At 44.8% G+C, this 18827-nt stretch overlaps 1 protein-coding gene across 1 annotated transcript; it reads right to left on the bottom strand.

The window, feature by feature from the left end:
* Positions 1 to 4245: 4245 nt before the first annotated feature.
* LOC115331767 (indolethylamine N-methyltransferase) lies at positions 4246 to 17737 on the bottom strand. The gene is made up of 4 exons (XM_040210820.2): positions 17665 to 17737; positions 14636 to 14775; positions 11161 to 11368; positions 4246 to 4959 (listed from the first exon to the last, which is right to left on the bottom strand). The coding sequence occupies exons 2-4, from the start codon at positions 14763 to 14765 to the stop codon at positions 4524 to 4526; spliced, it is 774 nt and encodes a 257-aa protein (XP_040066754.1). The 5' UTR covers positions 14766 to 14775; positions 17665 to 17737; the 3' UTR covers positions 4246 to 4523.
* Positions 17738 to 18827: the final 1090 nt, after the last annotated feature.

The raw sequence follows: 18827 nt of genomic DNA, 5'->3' as shown, positions 1-18827 counted from the left end.
ATAAAGCACAGTTTGTGAATTGCTTCCTTCATGAAACAGCAGACGCTCACAATTCAAGCTCGCGTTTGATTCCGTATCCCGCGGGACGCGATTTCTATAAGAAAATCTACTTTTTTTTTCTTCCTTTCTGTTCCGCGACACATCGTAACAGACGAACCCTCGTCGTCTGCTCCCGCTCCTCGCTGGCCTCGCCGGAGCGAGGCATGACGGGAGTGCATTTTGGCGCACTCTTGATTTTCCCGGTGCAGCGAGTGCATGCACGCGTGGGGTGTCAGCGATGAAACGAACTCGGAGAGTGCAACCACTTGTGGAGTGCCGGCCGAAACGAACCCGCTCCACGCTGCGAGTGGGCACGCGTGGGCACGAGTGCCGTGAAACGAACCCGCTATTAGTTTGGCTCTTCAAAACAGCAAACTGTCTGAGTAGCTAGTGCCACTTCCTTTCTTTTGTTCGATGTAGATAAGAGAATTACAAAATTTCGGTTTCGTGTTTTATTAAAAAATATTTCCCACGTTTTACATGTGTTTAAATTCTGGTTTCTCTTTTTCCCTAGCTGTCATGCTTTTTCCCACAATATGGGAAATTTCCCACGATTCAGCAACACTGCTCGGACGTCGTTGGAGCGGAGCCCATGTTTATAGAGTTCACCGCGTCGCCACGGGATGGCGCCACAGCCCAAGCAACCAAAGATCGCCGGTGTTGTGCGGGAGGGCGTGTGTATCACTGGTGCGCGGCCCCGCCTCCATGCAGTCAACGGGTTCATAGCTTTCGCTGTTATATCACGCAACCCTTCGTCTTTCCAAGCAGCACAAATAGTATGGTCCAAATTGGAAACAGGAACAGTGGATTTTGTGTTGGTCTAGAAGAAAAATGACCCTTTTTCCCGAACGAACCTTGACCGCATAAAAATTTCAAAGAAACTGGATTGTTATCTCCCTAAGACCCCTAACCCTGTTTGTACCGAACTTCGAGGTTATGTAGAATGCTATGTTTATGTTTCAGAGCGCAGCTCTTAGGCGCCCGCTTCCGGCTTGAGTGACGTCGCCGTCGGCATAACTGCGCGTTGCATTATTAAAATGTTTCCATAATGACGTCACACGTGACGTCGCGTGTGACGTCACGAGGGTTAGCCTCACGAGGGTCACAAGGGTACCTTACAAGAGTCACGAGGGTTACCTTCACGTGGGTCACAAAAGTTACCCTCACGGGGTCACGAGGCTTACCCTCACGAGGGTCACGAGGGTTACCCTCGCAAGAGTTACGAAGGTTACGCTCTGGAGGGTCATGAGGGTTAGCCTCGCGAGGGTCAATGGGCTACCCTCGGAAGAGTTACCGTCACAAGAGTTACCCTCATGACGTCACACGTGCCGTCACGTGTGACTTCATTATGGGGAAGACGGGACGTATGACGTCACATGTGATGTCGCGTGAAGTCACACGCATCTAACATTGCCAATATTCCAGCTAAATATAGTGGGGAAAGTTTTCCGCTAAATTTCGCGGGAAACATTTCCGTTAAATTTACTCTAGTGTCGTCACGTGTGACATCTCCGAGGGTAAAATTCTCCTGCTAAATTTAGCGGAAAATCTTCCCCGCTAAATTTAGCGGGGAAGGAAGAGGGGCATACCCTCCCTTCCGTACCATCTCCTCCTCAAGAGCTGCACTCTAATTCGGCGTTACAGAAAATTGTCAACGTCTTTAATTTTTTGTTGTTTCTTTTCTTGCCAATCGTGATTTTGTAATTCTGAGTTCTTCGAATATTTCCCAATCTACAAAAAATTTATTGCCGAGTATCTTTCGGATTTCGAAAACAAACACTGAACACTGCTCATGATGGACAGGAGGTGGCGTCTGTATTTTTCATGTATGGAGTGAAGTGTAATGGAAGGAAACGTAGCCGCAAAATGCTCAAAATGTAAGCTTGGGCGTGTTGGTAAGGCATGTTCATTAAAACGTACAGAGCACAAAGAGATGACACAAGGAAGAGGACGCACAATCGCTGAACTTACAACCGAACTTTAATCGTCAAGGCGCAACTTTATATTCGAGGACCAACCATGAAAGCGCACACACACATTCAATGACACACCAATAGATTCCGGCAACCTTATTACGGTCGCTGCCGTCGTGCAAACATTAAAACTCTTTACCACATAACAAAATAGATCGGGTGCTTACACAATCTTCCTTTAGGTGCGCAGCCATCCCCGCGTCGACGATTTCTCCAGTCAGGGCATTGCCGCCTCTTCCGAGGACTGAACCTTTCCCAAAATCACCAGCCCACCCACAATAGCGACAGTCACCCTATTTACATTGTAATAAGGTGCCCTCAATATGTCGTTCAGGCTTCTTTCAGTTAGCCGTATACGTACTGTTTACCATAGGAAAGCGGAATTTAATGTACAGATTTTTCTTGTGCATTAAACGAACCGATTTTTGTGCTTCCTAGTAGAGCCCAGAGATCCACCCTGCTGTATAATTGAAGTTTTTACAAAGCTTATGGTGAATTCCGCTCGCAGATCTCGAGCGCTCCAAAAGCGCTCCATTTGGAGCGCGCATATTCCGCTCGCATATCTGGCTCAAGTTGGCCATCTTCCGCTCGTAGATCTCTGGCAGCGCCCGCTCCACGGAGCGCCCCAAACTCCGCCGAACTTGCTCTGCGGGATTTCACGGATCTCCCCGGAGGTTGACAGAGCGGCCCACGGGATTTCCGTCTAAATCGGCAGTGCGCATGCGCGGCGAGGTTGGAGAGATTGGCGGGCCGGTCGGGCGGTCGGGTCGTGGAGTTGGTTCTGTTCAGGTGCGTCGGTTGTTTACTCTGGATTGTGACGGCTCGAACGCTTCTACCTCGCGTAGATCAGGGATAAAAAGCCGGGAATGTGGAGTGTGGCAAATCGTAAGCGCTGACATCTGTGATCGTGAAAGGAAGAACGAGAAAAAGAACGACAGAAAAGCCGGAGGCAGACGCAAGGTTAGGCCTATTCATTCTGCAGCAAGTGATTGTTTACCTTTTTTCACTGCATTCCGTCTTCGTTTTCCCGTGAAATAAAGCAAGAAGTAGTTGGGCAACGACCGCGTAAGTGATGGTTTGTTACCTCTGGGTTTATTAAAGTCGTACTACAAATCTGAACTCCACCGCTGGCAATCGCTGTCCGTGCCCCGCCGCCTCGAGGCGGCCGAAAGGTATGTGACGGTGCCGAACGCGGACGTCTTCGTTATTTGTGACATGGGCGCCGTGGTACGTATAATTTCGCCCGGCCTGTGTCGCGTGTTACTTCTGCAGCTAAGCAGTGACAGTCGTCACTGGTCGTCGGAAAGATCAGCCGGCTGAGGCGTTGGTGGGCTAATCAAGTTCGAGCACCGGCCATTTTGTACGGCGGAGGGAGAAGGGGTGGGGAGGGGTGTGGGGAGGTCGCTCCAAAAATGCAAGTTTATCTTCCCCTCGTCGATTCGGAACGGCCGGTTCCCACGGAGCGGAATTTTGCCTCCCTCGAGGATTTTGGAAAGCGCTCCAGATCTACGAGTGGAATTCACCATTAGACACTCTGTTAGGGGCAGAAAAGAAAACAATAACATCTACCCTCTTTACTATTTTTTCAAGTCATGACAATTTTTATGTAAATACGGTACAACAGCAAAGTTTGCTTCTTTCTTCTTTGGGAACGTCTATCACATTTACAGCGCCTTATATTTTAATGTTCTTCAATAAACTGCCCGCAACCGAGATCAGAAGATGTTCCGGCTACTCCGCCATCCGAAGACGGAAAATTTGAGCGTCAACTGACCTGTGCTAAATGGGAACAAGACTTATTGAAAACATTTGCAAAGGTCAAGGTCATGATGCCCTTTTTACTAGAGACAGAGAGAAATAGGCGTTTATTAAAACAGTGATGTCCCCTTTTTTACAGCGGAGCAGTTAAGGGCTAGTTTTTCCAGGATCGCGTCGGGTACCAAATGTCGACACAACACTCTGATTGCCGCCGTCGCTCATAGATGGCGGTAGCTGTCCACAGTGTTGCGTTTGCCGGTCGTCTGCTTGCCGCCGTCGCTCATAGATCACGGCAACCTTTCCAGCCTTTTCACTCTGGCTTGTCGACTTGCGGACGGCCATTACTTCATTCCATCCCTAGTACAGCTTCGCTGGTCTTCATTCTTCACCAGAGTGGAAAGGCTGAAAGTTTTTACTAATTTGGAATGGGCAGATTGGTAAGCTAAAAGCGGAAAGTATCACAATAAGCGTCACATCAACATCGGATTCTTTAATACAGATAAATAAAAACCTAATCTTAAACCAGCCTACGTATTAATTGTGCAGCTCATTTTGGGGGATATAGTATACAAGCATCTTACCAGACGACATTTAGCATCATGGCAGAACAGCTAGGCATTTCTGACCCTCGGTATCACGTTCCTGGTAATATTCATATGCAAATCAAAAAGATACGAAGTTGAACCATTTTTTTTGTATGTTATATCAATGAAGTGTAACTAGCGAACTTAAGAAAGGCCGTCATAACATCCCTTAAAGCTTCCGAGCTAAAATGACAAACCCCTGTTGCCAACAATACCTGTCCTTGGCTTGTAACGCGTCTTGCTCCATCGAAGTGCAACGCTCTATCTCGAATTCACACCGGGTGATTGCCTTTTTCGCTAGATCCACGGATGCGGCAAGAACGGGAAAGGTGACTCCCTTGACCACATAGTCATCAGATCCGCAAATACCACAGACGATCAGATACCCTCCACTTGTGACCAGATTGGCGAGGTTTTGAACGGCTTTCTTATACGTTCCCTCATCCAGGCAGGCACTCTCCAAACAGAGGCATGTGAGGACCACGTCGAATGGTTCCTTATGCTCTTCTGGGAGCACCTGAGGATCCAAGACATTGCAGAAAACAACCTTCCTGATGGCCCTACGTGTCCTTTCTTCGATCTCCCTCGCTCCGCTCTTCGCGTCTCTGCAACGTGGATGAAAAGGATTATCATCAGCGGGCCTCATACACGCCAGCACAGTTTTTGCAAACAGGTTGGCGTTTGACCACACCATGTGTGGGCACTGCACACGCGCATAAATCAGATTCACGTGAGTTGAAGCGTCTGTGCAGGCACCGTGCCGACAGCAGCGCCACCGCAGGGGCGTGACGTCGGAGCCGCGCGCTGGTCTATGTGTTTAACATGATAGAAATAACGGCTACAAAAAGGAGGCACAAAATAAACGAGGACCCTGAAAGGAAGTTGGCGACAGAACCAAACCTAGTCTTTGCGAAAGCATTTACTGTTCCTTGGAACGAACCAACGTCATCCGCCGCGCCAAGCGGCAGATAACTTTCCGAAGCCCCGATCTGAGGCATCCCAACTTTAAAACCACGCAAAAAGCCACGCAAAAAGGCAGTGGTATGAAGCCGACAAGCGCCAGTTTCAATTAGCGCCACCCCATGGCGCCGCGTACCCACGGCGGAGCAGAAACGGCCGAGGAACCAAACTGATCCTGTCGGCGCCTCGGCCGTGTCTGTTACGGCGCGGGCACGCAGCGCCGAGGGGATCTGAAGCAGCCGCGGCGCGAAGAACGACATTCATGCTTTCACATTCACAACTCGTAAGAAGTGTTTATGCGTACCTCGAGTCTATTTTTTTTTGTTTTTTTTTTTTGTAGCTGCTATTCCCATTATGTGGAACTCCTACCAACTCGCCCAGTTCAACACTCTGGTCTATATGTTTCCGCATCAGGATGAAGTTTGCATGCATCTTGCTTATCTCTCTTTCCTGCTAAGCCGGAAACGAAAAAAATATTTGTGATTGAGGAAGCGTACTTGTAATTCCGTAATACATAAGTTCAGGATACAAAAAGAAGAGAAAAAAGTGTAATAATACCAGAGAGTTGTTAGTCAGCGTCGCGTAAGTGTCTCTTTCTATTTGGTGTGTGGACTTGAGTGACTGTTTTGTGGCTGCGCTGTTCCCCCTGTACGTCATGAGAAACCAACTTGCCCGACCCTCCGCGTTACTTAACTACATTGTATTCAATGCTAAGTGGACAGGGCGGAAGAAGCTACATACCCACGGATCAATAGACCCTTTCCGAAAGTCAGTCTACCCACCTTGTACAGAGCCAGACCCGACGCTCTAATGGCGGAGCTACACTGTTTCTCCACACCAGAACAATCGAACGTCCTCGAAAGCATAGAGCAGAAGAAGGCAAAGATGTTGGTCACTTCACGTCACCTTCGATGCACAAAATCGAGGGTGCTTGATTTAGCCGCTCATGATCTCCTATCACCGCCATTAGAGCGGCAATATTGGAGCTTTTTGGACTGCCACAAGAGGACTCTGACTTTTGAAGAGGGTCTATTATTCGCCTACCCTTCATCGCCCAACACGGTTCTTCCTAAAAAAAAAACAAAAAAAAACCATTCTCACCAGTGTGATCCCGTGGTACAAGGCAGGGAATTGACTCCTATCAGTGCCAAGCTTCCACCGCCCTGACAGAGTATACTCTTTGTCACATCAAAAAAAAAAAAGAAAAAAAAGAAAAAAAAAGAAGTTTCGCGCCTCATTGTCACGCCGTGCTAAGTAGTTCTCACAAGATTTCGTTATCGACGGAAGAAACGACGCATCTGAGGCTTGAAACGTGTACGTCTTATTAAAATAGCATAAAACTAATCCAAGGTGCACATTCCTATATCCTAATTCGACACTGTGAGAAGGAAAGCAGTGATGTTCCGCAAGAAGCAGGACTTTTTTTAAAATTATTATTACGGTTTTTGAGGTAAATATTCCCGAATGCAAAACGGTTTTTAGATACATTAATCGCTGTACCTTTTGACACGCAGAACGTTAAACTTTTGAAAACTTTTCGAATACAGCGTGGTCCGTGGACTATGAAATGAACGATAAAAAAAACGAAAGACGTTTACAATCCCCCGTAACGCCGAATTAGAGCGCAGCTCTTGAGGAGGAGGAGAGAAGGGTACTGAGGGGAGGGTAGACCCCTCCTCCCTTTTCCTCATTTCTTCATCCTGCCTGCTACTCCTCCCTGTGAGAGGTGTCGCCGTCGCCGTCGCCGTAGCCGTGAGGCCACGTGACCCTCGTGGCCTCACGGGGGTCACGTGACCTCACGGGGGTCACGTGACCTCACGGTGTCACGTGACGTCACCAGGGTCACGTGACCTCACGGGGGTCACGTGACCTGACGGAGGTCACGTGACCTCACGGTTACGCCGACGGCGACGGAGACGCCGCTCGAGCCGGAAATGGGCGCCTAAAGCACCGTCTTTATATATGCCACCGAGTACCAGACCGGTTTTTAAGCCTCTTGTGACGTCTTATCGTATGCGCTGCAGCGGAGCAGGTCCTAAGACTTCGCAAGAGGCTTAAAAACCGGTCTGGTCTCTCTCGGTCTTACTCGGCTGCATATGTGTGAACGGCGCGTAAGAGTTGCGCTCTAAAAATGAAAGACGTTTACAATCCCCCGTTACGCCGAATTAGAGCTCTTGAGGAGGAGGAGGTGAAGGTACGGAGAAGAGGGCATGCCACTCCTCTTCATCCGTACCATCCTGTCCTCCTCTCCTGCTCCCCTCCCATTTAGCAGGAAACTTTTACCGCTTAATTTCACATCGGAAAATTTTCCGCTAAATTTAGCGCAGAAATTTTTTCGATACATTCAGCGGGGCATTTTTCCCGCTAAACGTAGTTGGGCATTTTTCCCGCTAAATTTAGTGGCGAGCTTTTTTCCGCTAATTTAGCGGCAAAACTTTTCCGAAAACTAGCAACCAATTCTTCCCACTAAATTTGGTGGGGAAAATTTTCCGCTAAATTTGGCGTGGAAATGGTTCTGCTAAATTTAGTGAGGAAAATTTCCGCTAAATTCAGCGGGGACCTTTTTTCCCCTAACCTCAGCCGGGAATTTTTTTTTCGCTAAATTTAGCGGGAAAATTTTTCCGCTACATTTAGAGGGGAATTTTTTCCGCTAAATTTAGTGGTAAAATTTAGCCATAATGCAACGCGCGATGACGTCGTTATGGGAAACGTTCCATAATGCAACGCGCGGTTGTACCGACGCCGACACCACTCAAGCCGGAAAGGGGCGTCTAAGAGCTGCGCTCTAAAACCATACGTATAATGCATGGTTTAGAGCTGGTGGCGCGTATGGAAATCGCGTTTGATACACGGGTGCTTTATTCAAGGTGAGACGAACATTGCCTTGACCCTGTAGTTATTTTTAAGTTGAATGCGGTTACAATTATCACAAATTGACTTAAATAATTTTTGTGAATCCTACATTAGGCGTTTCGAGTGGCGTACCAACTTGTTTTTGAGTAAGGGGGCAAACGAGACGCCCCCCCCCCCCCCCCCCCCCCCAGGTAGGGTGGCCACCTTCCAGCTAGCGAAATGCGGGACACGCGGGGGGAGGTCGGGGGGAGGGAGGGAGGGGGGAGAGGAAATTCATGAACACGCACACCACGAACCGAGGCTAGCTCTGTTAACACATTTAATATACTGTGCTGTATATGCACCTCCAAATTGTATTGCAGCAATTAGGCTAAAATAATGTTCACTCCAAGCGATATATTTTTTATACCAAATACGTTATTGAATCTGTCGAAGTTTAAAACATAAAAATCAACTGCAGCAGAACTCAATTCATCAAATGAAATTAAGAAACAATAAATATTTTGGGGGTTATTGTTTCCTGTCAACGCTTACTTTTATCAACATGGTCCTCCACAAATTTTTCATATTACGTGTTTGTGAGTTTTTTTCTTTACCGTTGTGAGTTGCAGGTTTTTGCCTTGTGTAACTGTCTTCACAAAAAAAAAAAAATCACAGCAACCTTTCGCATTCACACAGTGATTTGAAAATAATTACAATATTTTATATTTAAACGTATGGCGAGCAATTTTTCTTACAATATGTTGCCACCAAAAGGGGAGGCACAACGGAGCATGGACGTCGGGTCTCCTGCAAGAATGACGGTCGCTTCCCGCAGTTCTCAGAAAATGCCGTACCATTTGCGGTTCACACGATGACCAGCGACCTCCGCGCTTCCCCGTGCCTCATTGTTCGGCAGCACCATGAGTTGCAGAGCTAATTTTACGACACTGTGAAATGCGGGACATTTTGAAGATTTGGGAATTTCCTGCGGGACGCGGGACACGAGCCCTGAATGCGGGACGGGTGGTCACCCTACCCCCCGGCCGGGGGGCGGTGCCCTTGGTATCCCCTGGGCGCCGCCGGCCAGTGTTTGCCCTAACCAATGGCGGCTGTTTTTTTTTTTTTGGGGGGGAGGGGCAGAACAGATGCTTCGCCCCCCACCCTGAAAACTGGGGGGGGGGAGAGGCGCCCCCCTCACCCCCCCTGGTTCAGGGTGGGGGCCGTCCCCCCCCCCCCCCCCAAAAGAAACGCCCATGGGCGTTTCTTTTTGGGAACCTCACATTCCGCAATAATGCGGGACGTGGAATGTTTGTTATGACATGCCCACATATACACCCCCACACTCGCGCTATAGCCTTGAATACAGCACACGTTATGTACCAAACAAAAATAACGGACATCAAAGATGGTTTATAGAAGGCGCTTATATACAGTTTTTTTTTTTATTCTTACACATTTGTTTAAAAAAAAAACGTGAAAGCTACACTAATGCGGTTTGCGCAGGTGGGTTATACGGCCAGGCGGACATTATGTGGGTGGCTAATCTTTGGGACAAGTCGGCTAATTAATTAAAATTCGTTAATTAACTTTTTTATTAGTGGAAATAGACATATGGTTCCAATTAGAAACTTGCTGCGCGTCATCTAAAACCCCTAAATCAGTCATTTTCAGAAAACCATTCAGCGCGCGAGAAGCGTAGTAGCGCACCGAAGTTACCACTCGTGGAGCAGGTACAAGGCTAGCGGTTGCTGTACGGCGCCCGCGCAATGTTTCGGTCTCTTATCTAGCCCCACCCAGCCTTGTACCTGCTCCACGAGTGGTAACTTCAGCGCACTACTGCGCTTCTCACGCGCTCAAAGTCTTTCTAAAAATGACTGATTTAGGGGTTTTGGATGACGCTCAGCAAGTTTCTAATTAACAAATTTCAATTAATTAGCCGACTTGTCCCGAAGATTAGCCACCCTCATAATGTCCGCCTGGCCGTATAACCCACCTGCACAAACCGCTTTAGTGTAGCTTTTACGTTTTTTTTAAAGGAATGAGTAAGAATAAAAAAACACCCTGTATACATAAACAAATAGGTTTAAAGATATGTTTGTCAAAACCAGGAAGAAAAAAAAAGAGTTATTTTTAAACTAATTAAACCATGGTTTTTGTCATTTAATTCAGATTTATTTGATTAAAATTAGATACATTTGATTTAGTTCACTTTAGTTAGAAAATAGGGATTCTTTTTACTGAATATTTCTGACACAGCAGATTGATTGATCAGTGCTGAACAAAAATTATTGTAAATGTAAAACACCGTTTAATTAACAACTTTTAATTGGTGTGATTCATGCCATACCAAAACAAAGGCAGCTTGATTTCTTTTAGTTAGTTCAAAGGGATTATTAGATTTTATTTCGTGCTCTGACTTGTTGAAACGGGTTGTTACTATTATATTTTTCTTTGGCGTTCTCATTGTGTTGCAGTAGGATTCGATTTAGCTGAAGAACAAAGGGGAAAATCGAAATGAAGCTTAAAGTTCGCAATTATTCCGAATAGCAATTATTTTTGCTTTTACCAGTTCTCACCTTATGGCCAGTTGCTTTTGTACGTGCAGTACGAAGGGGACATCCTGTCCGTAAGAATGCCAAACACGTGTGTAGTTAAACAATTTAAAATCACAAAGAGTTCTGCCTTATATAAACCTTTCTTGCTTGATAATTCTTAGATTTCAGTACAAAAGAAATATTCTTAGATTTCAGTACAAAAGAAATATGCATGGAAAAGCTCAAATGATAAACAAGCTGTAGTTAAAAATTGTTCCGCGATAAATTTCGAGAGAAAGTTTTTTTTGTTTCAATCGTGTTGGTAAAGCTGGTCTGATCCAAATCACGATTTACATCATATTAATTTATCCTGGTCAAAACCCAGTAATGATATTAACTGTGTGTCAGTTGACATCCTATGTTAATTTGCTCTATGACACTTTAGAGAGAACCTACAGAACGAGAAAGCCTTCTTACATGTATCCTTCGAGTGTTGCCAAAAGCTCGCTGTGAAAAGACCAGTCTATCGCATCTGGAGCCTTCTGAATCCATTTCTCCACCGCGAGTCTGTTCTGGGGCACAAGGTCGCCGAGCACAACGTCGTCGATCTTTTTTGTGGCCGGGAGGACGTTGCGAGCTGAGGGGCCACACCCGACTTCCAGAAGCTTTCGTCCATAGAATGTTGCTTCAGTAGAACATGAGACAAAAAAAGGAAAGCGGCAACTCAGCAGAAGAAGCGTATAAAATGCGCACTAAAGAGCATGCGCACGCTTGCGCTGACGGACCCCTCATTGTCGAGGTACGATCCACCTTTGCACCTTGAGGGTGCAAAGGTGGATCGTAGGGGGCCAAGTCGGCCTCTATTGGCTTAGATTTAATATATACTTCATTCATTTACTCTTCGTTCACTATATATATATATATATATAATGGGAATGAGTGAAGATTGACAAGTGCAGCCGTAGTAATATTGTGAACGAAGAGGGGAGAAGGTGATTATTGAATTCATTGCATTAAACATAGGGAAAGGGAAAGAGAGCTGGCGAAAAATTGGGCCAGGAGCGGGGATTGAACCCGCAACCTTCGCCTGTCCGGGGCGACGCCTTAACCGATTGGACCATCCCGGCCACTGGTTTCGGCGGACTCAATTTCTGACCAGCTCTGTGTACTGTTTAGTTTCGAATTCGCTTAACTTGGTAGACGACAACCGTTGTTGATTTGCTTGAATGCTCCTTTGACCCTACGCGCACGGTCTCCGGACTCGGTGCTTCGGAGCGTGACTCCGAAGCCCCTGAGCTACGTGCACCGGAAGTGACATTTGGCCGTCCAGTGGAAGGAGTCAGTGACTCGCTGAACTCGGGGCCGCTACTGAACGCGCCCATTGTGAACGTAAAGGGGGAGAGGGTGATTATCTGAAATTATCTAAAATTGGAGCATTCATATTGCACTTGAGTCCGTCGTTTGACTTCTGTTATCTGGAAGTCCAAATGGTTATCCGGCACCGAAAAACAAAAACAAAAAGAAACTTGTCCGAGCTGTTGTTGACTTCCCAATTGCCCCGATTCCTCTCAATGCAGTCAGCACAATTGCCCAGTGTCGCAAAAAAAGAAAAAAAAAAAGAGGTGCGTTTCACATGGTTTGCAATGTTGCAATTCGACATTAGTTATGTACACGTTTGCAGTTGCGGCCTCTGTACGCCGCCCTAGCTGTTTCTGCTGGTGAGGGTAGATCGTTTTATAGCCAAGCATTGCTGAGGCCGTGGGTACGCCTCAGCAATGATTGGCTATCAGACGATCTACCCACATCAGCAAAAAGATAGCGGCGCCCAGAGGCCGTACTTGCAGACGTCTGTAAATACATGGTGTGCAGATCATGAGCTTGACGTAAGCCGTTTGAAAAAACAAATCATAACGTTCACACGCTTAACTTTACCTGTTCTCTCTGATTACTATCTCAATGAAACTCGTATTAAACGTGTGTCGGTACTGTGTTACCTTGGTGTTACGCAGGATGAGAAATTGAATTTTAATAACCATGTAGGTACTAGAATCCTATCACCCTCCTTAAATAGAGTTCGGCATTGTCGCTCGCCTGAGTTTTCTGTTTCGAGATCCGTTTTGGTTGTTTGGCCTCTTTAGAAGCCTTATTCTGCTTAAATTTGATTTCGTGTCAGTTGTCTCGAACAACCTCAGTGTCACTGCTGCGGTATCTTTAGGCAAGTGCAAAAAAGATTCGTAAGAATGTTTTACGCAAGAAAACGCCTACGTACTCTGATCAGAATGTGCTCTTTTTCTGGGGTTTGGCCGATTTTCTAACTAGACGAGGTACGAATAACCTCGTATTTTTGTTCAAGTGTCTGCATAAATTTTATATCAGTACTAGTACTATCACAGTGATCACATATTCGCCATAAATCCCAAGCATTGTTTACCTCTGCTACACTCGTTGTCAGATCAATAAGAAAAAAACTTGTGCGCATTATCTATACGCTACGAAGTAGCACTTACAATATTTGGCTGTCGGAGGAAGAAACTATGTTTTTGGGGGTTTAAACGGGTATGAACTTCTGATGAAACAAAAGCAAGGTAAATACAATTTACCCATATTTATTTTAATTCACCACTTAAAGGAGTAACTCAGCATTGCTCCTCGAAAAGCCGGACTTCCTTTACCATGGTACTTGAGGTGAATAGGGGTATAGCTTGCATTCAAACATTTTTTTTAATCACGTCGACTCATCTTTTCTCGACGTTTTTACAAATACCTCATGCCTTTCAAGAGCAGTAGTATTTCCTTCTCTTTTTAATGCGAAATCATTGATTGTTTTATGGAGCGAAGACGGCGTTGTCTGTAGCAGCGGAACGAGCAATAAATTTCCATTTGCTGCGATGCGTCATGTGCCGATCAAGGTCAAAACGGACGCGCCTCAGAAATAAAACACAAAGAAAAGCACAGCAACGCAGATACTTCGTCACGGAAGCAGGCGGGGACGCCGTGCCTGCGCAGTTAGGGAGCGTGATGCCACCGCCGGAGCGGCGCGAGCAAAAGGAAAACGTGGCGCGCTGCCTCCGGCTTTGACGGTGCGATACAAAGCTGGTGAACGCTCCCGTCAGCACACGCTTAGCGCAAGGTCAGCGCTACGCTTGCACCGCTCCGCTGCGTGTGCAAACACAGGCCTTTATGATTTCGCATTCCTACACGTAAGCAGTCTTATGTGTTTTTGTCGAATTTTTTATTGTGTTGTTAGACGGCTGTGTTCTGAAATTTGGTTTGTGAAATGACTTGTGTACCATCGTTCTAGGCCTCTTGCTGTTTGTGGGCAATGTAAATAAATAAATAAATGTTTTATGAAGGCTAATAATAATTGTTACACACGCGACACATGCGACTTGTGACATCTCGAAATTAGAAAAAAAAAAAAAACAAAAAAAAAAACAATGCCGTCGCTTTCACGTCAAAAAAAGAAAAAAAAAGAAGATGTGAGGATGGAGTTTGTATCGGGGGAAGAGGACGCGGATATTTGACGAGCTCTTTCGCACGCTAATTTGTTTTCGCGATATTTTTTTGTTTTGTTATTGCTACGCGTTTCTGAAGCGTTTTAAACAATTCTAAAAGAATCGGTATTAAGTTGTCGTGACCCTTTAAGTGCGGCATGCATACATAGCATTGAAAAAGGATTTTGACATTAATAAATGGTGATAGACGTGTGTTATACTCTGTATTAAAAGAAATAAAAGCAGGCAAAAAAAAAAAAACAATCGGCACAAAGAAAACAATTTCGGTCTAATTTTTTTCGTATTCAAAGTATTGCGGTCTGTGAAAAGCACGTAAGGAAACTAAACCCAGTTAGCGCTCTCGCTATTACATACGTGTCAGTTCCAGCGCCTCTTATAATAACATTAGTTGTCCGCGAAACTGCACTCGGGTCATTCAGATCTTAGTGCATACTTACGGGAGGTGAAAATAAAGTGGAGCTCTTTCTGGTAAAACGACAAGAGGGAATGGATCGTCTCCAGGGTATCGCGATAGGCTTCCGGCACAAATTGGCTCCTGTACTTTTCCTGAAGGTCTTCGTACTGCATAATGTACAGGCTGTGCCCGAAGGAGGTTTGTTTCATTAGTATAATTATAGTAGTTTATTTTTCATCGACAATACTATACATCATCGATAAATAATACTATACATCATCGATGAAGGAGGCTGAGGGAAAAAGATGTTCATAGACAGCGTGACGAACCCTCGGCCCCCTTATCAAAGACACAAAGAACTACGCGTTTAAAAACGCGAAAGAATGCATATACTGCAAACGTCATAAACACACTCTATCGTCATTTTACATATAAACACTAAACCAAAAACATAAACAGCATAAACACACTCTATCGTTTTAAAAACATACAACGAATTTCAGGAAAAGAAATTGTTTCTATATTTATTTTTTCATCTAGACACTTCAGAACGTTAGGAAGCTTAAACTTTAGCATTTGATATCCGTAGTTATTTTTACATCTAGACACATTCCAGTGTTACGCATGACGAGTGGAATTGACCGGCATATTGTCTCGAGTGACAATTGATGAGGCGACGAAAACTGGCGCAAACTACACGTTTATTAGGGCGAAATTGTGCCCAAGACCAAATAGAAAAAGGCTAGCGTAGCAGGCGTCTATGGCGGCGAAACAACAGGATCAAAAGCTGGGGTCAGACTGACCCCAGCTCACCACGCTGAGCACCTTTTGTGCCCACGTATGTTTCTGGAACATTCGGCATAGAGCTTTCGGCGCTTAGAACATTTGTAACTCAATCACACGAAAGAGAGAGGTTCTCGAACTTACGAGAACTTCAAGTAGAAAGAATAAATAACATTCCGCTCCCAGGAATCGAACCTGGATTCTCCGCGCGACAGCCAAGCAGGGTAATCATTTGACCATGTACGCGTTCACTCGGCGACGCGCGTGGCAATATAACTCTGTAGGGAGGCTAATGAAGCCAACAAGTTTATTTTCTTATTTTTTTCTGAGTTAAAGCTATTACTATGCTTGTAGTTGTATAGCTTTTTTTAATATAAGCTACTTGAAGGCGTTCAAATAGCTGTTCGGTATGATTATAATGTGAAACACCCAAAATTATTCTCAAGTTTTTTTTTTCTGTAATAGATATGGCTTTTCTAAGTTTGTAGAAAGTTTCTAAGTTTGCCCCACACCAGGTGGCAGAATGTTATGAGAGAATAAAAAAAAGAAGATGCAAATTAATATTTCGAGAGTGGTTGGGAGCATAAACTGATGACGCTAATCATTATTAACCCTATAACCTAGAGTTTTCAAAGAACGGACAGTTTCTGTTGGACATAAATTCAATACAATGTCAGTAATGGTTGTTGGAGCTGATGGTGTTGCTGAGGCCCACGGTGTTGTGCGGGTCAATTATCGATGAGGTCTTCGCTACTGGGTCGGAGGAGTGTGGTGGAGGCTTGTTTACAGTACAGTGAGAGCGGTTTATTTACACCAGGGGCCCTAATCTGGACACTTGGCGAAAAAGTCTGCGAGGAATTCGGGCACCATGATTGGCCGGCGCCAATGTGAAGTGTGCCGTTGTCCAATCACGGCCGCCAGATTTGTCGCCGACTTGTTCGCCAAGTGCCCAGATTAGGGGGGCATGGGTCTCAAACTCATTCGGGTGGAGGGGCCTCATAGCTCACCCCCGGGAGATCGAGGGCCAACGGAGGGTTGGGATAACCTTCGACGACAGTCTCTTTCTCAAGCACTGCACTCCAATCTGTATTAGAAATTTCTAGCCGAAAGCTTTCTAGACGATCCAGTGTTATTTTCTGAAACACCACAATTGGCTTGTCCTTCGACTTATTTAAACCGTCTTGGCACCCGGATATAAATATTGGAATGGTAACTAAGATCCCATCTAACCACACCAGCTCTATTTCAAGTCGGAGAAAAATTTGTTTCGAATAAGTCAAGTAACGTTTCTGGATTTGAAGTAATCCGTGTTGGGCTTGCTATCACGTGAACACAACCATTCATTTTGATAACAATTTCCATTTTTATTTGATGGGCTCTGTCACATAACATGTTTATGTTAAAGTCGCCTCCAAAGGTTAGGTGATAGCGATTTGTGTTTGTAGACATAAGAAATTTTCTGAAAATGAAATTAACTTAGAAAGATTACCGACAGGCGGACGGTAGAAGACAGCAAAAATAATACGATTTGCTTGCATTGTTAGAACTTCGTGTTCCCCTTTGCCACAACAGTACTCCGGAATGGGCCCACCATCAACGCAATCTTTACGTTTGCCGTCAAACTATAAAGCAGCCTTCATCTCGGGACCTCGTACGGTCGGAATGGTGGGCGGTGTGTATAGATAATTTAAAAGCGTTTGCATCATCGGAGTACCAAGTCTCAAATAGCACTATTACTTAAAAGAAATCTAATTGCGCGACAAGAATTTCAATACTAACAATCATTTCTTTTTGCAGATTATAGTACTTAAGTGAAAACCTTTCAGCAAGGCTTTGCTCCTGAGATATTTATTTATTTTGAAAGTAAGAAAACTCTTCATAACCATGCTGTGCAATACGTCTAAGTAGAGGCAAGTTTTGTACCAGCTATACAATCCGAGTAAGGTTGGGCTCACTGAGGATTTTAACTGCGGATTCGCAACGACCGTGGTTCGTCTAGAAATCAGCACACTAATCATACTATATATCTGTTACTAAAAATTGCAACGTAAAAGGTGTAATACATCTCCAACGCTTCCTCTAACATTGTCAGAAAAACAAATCGGCGACTGCCCGTTGCGATCTAGATTTTTTAATCGGAGGTGTACTATTTTAGGCGTGACTTTTACATTCTGAAATTTCAAGGCTTGGCGGTTTATGACCCCTTACTGTTGCAATAACAGTCACCGAATTCTAAATTGAACAAAGCAATAAAGCAGAACACCCAATGAGCATACGGCGCTAAATTACCTTTGAATTCTCTGTTCCTCGTCGAAGGTTGAGCCACGGTCCGGTAAAGCGATAACTGCCGTTTTTATGCTTGCACAGGAGCCCTGGGCATAGTGACATAGAGTGCAGATAACGTCGATAAGCATAACCTGAATGATCCACTTCATATCTAACTTCAATAAGGGTCAGTGATCTCAGGATGGGTGCAGTTAGCATGTTGTGGAGAATCCCCTACAGATGAAATATCACGATCTTAATTAATGCTTATGAAAATATTGTTTTGCACGCATGGAAATATGAACAGGTACCATCTTGTTGGTCATTTGTAGGGCGGGGCGTCGATTAAAAAATTTAACCCGATTAATGGCTGCTCTTTAATTAAATTATAAATTGGTTATTTTAATGTGTTTACCTTCATGCGTAATATCTAAAATAGTGTCAAAACTGCACATTTTTCTTTTTATAATTTCGTCCTATGCTATTCATGGTGGCATGTTAAGCTTCATATGAAAGCCGTCCCTGCACCGTCCACAACAAGAAAACACTGGTAAACCATTTCTGGCTATAAAATATGTTTATAATACTCTTTTGATCTAATGATCACTCCAGATTACAATAATAGGACATCTTAAAGAGTTTTACTGCGAAATACAACAGTGCGGCCTCATAAAATACATAAATGGGCGTTAAAGTAAAAAGAAAGAAAGCATTCTCAAATTCTCCGTGATATTTCAAACTAAAAAATCAATCAATTATAAGGCAATAAATTTTGTTTCAACCCGATTAAGGAATTAATTGAGTGATTGGAAGAAGAATCAATGAGCTGCCTAGCGCTAGTTATTTGCGATTTGCGACTTGGGGTCCGTGCGCGCCGACAAATAGATGACAAGCTCCTGTCGGGCTACCATCGTTGGGCAGTGCCCATCTTTTTTTCGGTGAGGGATAGATATTTAGGACTGACACGTTAGATAAGCCAAATTCATTTGAATCTATTGTGGCGTCTTTTTAAAGACAACTCAATAACAACAAATTGCCTTAACTAAGATCAGAAAAAAAAAAACTAATGTCAAGGGCAGTAAGACAGTTGCTCTTTGGGCGATCGGCGACTCACGGAAGATAATAAGAGAAGTTAGAGGGCAGAGTGAAAGGGGCGGGGGATCGGTTGGCCAGCGCTTCGCATCGGA

This window comes from Ixodes scapularis, unplaced genomic scaffold (assembly GCF_016920785.2).
Source record: "Ixodes scapularis isolate PalLabHiFi unplaced genomic scaffold, ASM1692078v2 PGA_scaffold3__209_contigs__length_174095766, whole genome shotgun sequence".
NCBI classification, from domain to species: domain Eukaryota; kingdom Metazoa; phylum Arthropoda; class Arachnida; order Ixodida; family Ixodidae; genus Ixodes; species Ixodes scapularis.
The sequence above is the reverse complement of the archived record's forward strand: the minus strand, read 5'-3'. Positions and strand labels throughout refer to the sequence as shown.

Excerpts from the sequence above, each read along its gene's own strand:
- LOC115331767 (XM_040210820.2), bottom strand. The coding sequence starts at position 14,765 with ATGCAGTACGAAGACCTTCAGGAAAAGTACAGGAGCCAATTTGTGCCG. Across the intron at positions 11,369-14,635 it reads CCACTTTATTTTCACCTCCC|CAACATTCTATGGACGAAAG; the intron begins GTAAGTATGCAC and ends GTTCTACTGAAG. Across the intron at positions 4,960-11,160 it reads GCAACACTCGAAGGATACAT|AGACGCGAAGAGCGGAGCGA; the intron begins GTAAGAAGGCTT and ends TCCACGTTGCAG.